The sequence below is a fragment of the Vicugna pacos genome, unplaced genomic scaffold (assembly GCF_048564905.1).
Source record: "Vicugna pacos unplaced genomic scaffold, VicPac4 scaffold_20, whole genome shotgun sequence".
Classification (NCBI taxonomy): domain Eukaryota; kingdom Metazoa; phylum Chordata; class Mammalia; order Artiodactyla; family Camelidae; genus Vicugna; species Vicugna pacos.
Window position 1 is genome coordinate 72,219,687 of NW_027328741.1, and position 2,515 is coordinate 72,222,201.

The window sequence follows — 2,515 nt, forward strand, 5'->3', positions numbered from 1 at the left end:
AGCACTGAAATAAAATTTAAACAAAATTCCTCCCTTTGGAATTTCTTAAATTTGATTGATTATTTTAATTTAATTTTAATTCATAAATATTTAACATTTATTTATAAACATAACAAATAAACTGATATTTATTCTGCTGATGTTTTGAATATAGAGCTACTTATTGTAAAGTACACAGAGAAATAACTACTTCCGTTTACAAATCAAATTTTGATTCACTTTAATTACAAATGATAATGAAATTGTTATAACCATTCTGTAAAAATTTTACACAAATTTCACTTTAAATTCCAATATTTTAAAATTATTTTATTTACTTTGTGCATATTTATACTCTGTTCACCAATGTTGTATAAATTTGGGTACAAAAGGAATGAGATTGTTTTATCTCATACACCCCAAAGTTAAATTGTTTAAAAAGATATTCTCGGGAAAATATTTGCAAATCACAGTATAAAAATAAATATCCTATATATTTCATTTTAACTGGATTAATGAGAAGGAAACACTGGCTGATTGTTACACTTGGGTTGCTAAGAGACCAGTCTTTTTGTGATGTCACAGCCACTCAGGTTGAGAACCATGTTGATGGCCTATCAGTTTAACTGTGCAGGCCTGCTTAAGCAGCATTTGAAGCTGCACTGCTCAAAATCATGCAGATTAGAAAAGTAGCTGTAGGAAATGTTATTTGAGATGGCACATATTTCTTCAGAAATTCAAGATGTGCCTCCTAAAGATGGACCAACTGATTCAGGAAACCCCGGTAGATCTCTATCGTGTGATCAAACATTCTCTGGGGACTTGGACTTGAGGTGTATGATTGAAGAAAATGCTTTTCAGACTTTGTCTGAAAAATCCTTGATAAAAAGACCATGTTACACACATTGTGTCTTGGAACCAGATGAAGATAATGATTTTCGTTCTCTGACATTTCCAAGAAAACTCTGGAAAATGGCTGGGAGTGACCAATTTAAATCCATCTGGTGGGATGATAATGGAACTTCCATAGTTATTGATGAAGATGTCTTTAAGAAGGAAGTTTTGGAAAGAAAGGCCCCTTTCAGAATATTTGAAACTGGAAGTATGAAAAGTTTAGTTAGACAGCTTAACCTTTATGGGTTTAGTAAAGTGCGGCAGAAATGTCAAAGATCTGCTTGTCTAGTTGACTTTCTGGCAGAAGAAAAAGAAGCCTCTGTTTTAAGCAAGGTATACACAAATTTTAGTTATGACTTGGTAACTTATGTATAAAATTTTATTTTGTAAATCAATCTATGGTAATATAAATGTAAAGCTAGATTTTGAAAATAGTATAAAACTACAAATGCTAAAATTCTTTATTTTTTCTAAAAATGAGGACAGTGACTTAACTCTTCAAGACAATGAGAAAGTTTGCTAGCAGCTATGAATCTTATCAGAAATCTAAGTGAAGGTATGAAAGCTGCTTTTCAAAAGTGGCATTCACCGTTACTGCAAACACTAAATTCTTTAATTTGATGACTATACTATTTACATGTGTATTTTCCAAATAAGGAACTTCAAAATATCGTCAGCAATGTTCATATTTTGATGATATTATCTTTGCATACTAAACATGAAATCTGAGGTTTTAAAGTTAAGGCTTATTGTAGTTATGTATTTTGGTTTAAATTATTACTAAAACCTTTCTCCTTTGGTTGTAGCTGCAGTTCTACCATAATCCAAATTTTAAACGAGGCTGTCCTCAGCTTTTAGTGAGAATAAAAAGAAGAGTTGGGATTAAAAATGCCTCTCTGGTGTCTTTATTGGCTCGAGATTTCAACAAGAAGCACTTTAAAGGAGGAAGTAATGTTGATAAAAATAATTCTGATTTTGTGGCTGACACTAGTGGAGAAAGTGCATTTTTACCTTCTGCAGATTTAAACATGCCTCTAATAAGAAAGCCCTCTATTGGCCACATAATTTGTGATAAAACTACCCCGCTCAGAGGTGATTTTTCTCCTCCATCATCAACGTCAGTTAGACCACCAGAAAATATTGCAGTGTAACAACTAGCTATTTTAAATCAGTTGACCACTGTCCATGGGCACTCTCAAAGCAGCTACACTGAAGCAAATGGCCGTGTTGTGAACTTCATTACAACTACAACTTCTACTTCTCAATACAGCATTTTGTCCCCCTTACAGAGCAATTATTTTGGACTGATGGTGGAGCCTTCTTATTTTCCAAATAGATATCACAACATATCTGCCAATGAAGGTCGTTTTTGTAAACTTCAACCTTTGAGTAACCCACGGTTTCCAGTGCCAGTGATAGCTGATACATCAGCTACTTCTATTTCAAGGCCAACTCATCAGACATCTTCAGTTTATGAACGTCATCCTAATTACAACTGAACTACCAGAGGACTACCAGGTTATGCATGATAACAAAGATTAAAATTGATGTTTGCAAATTTTGACAAATATCTGCAATTTTCTTATTTGAACAATAAACATAGAATTGTACTTTATTATCCTTATTTTTTTAAATAGAGATA

The 2,515-nt window shown here is 32.6% G+C and overlaps 1 protein-coding gene across 1 annotated transcript; it reads left to right on the forward strand.

Annotated features, from left to right (window-relative positions):
* Positions 1-548: 548 nt before the first annotated feature.
* Positions 549-2,155, forward strand: LOC140693919 (heat shock transcription factor, Y-linked-like). The gene is made up of 2 exons (XM_072957475.1): positions 549-1,206; positions 1,680-2,155. Exons 1-2 carry the CDS (start codon positions 682-684, stop codon positions 2,022-2,024), a joined length of 870 nt encoding a protein of 289 aa, XP_072813576.1. The 5' UTR covers positions 549-681; the 3' UTR covers positions 2,025-2,155.
* Positions 2,156-2,515: the final 360 nt, after the last annotated feature.

Coding starts and splice junctions, on each gene's coding strand:
- LOC140693919 (XM_072957475.1), top strand. CDS start 682: ATGTTATTTGAGATGGCACATATTTCTTCAGAAATTCAAGATGTGCCT. Junction 1,207..1,679: donor AAGCCTCTGTTTTAAGCAAG/GTATACACAAAT, acceptor CTTTGGTTGTAG/CTGCAGTTCTACCATAATCC.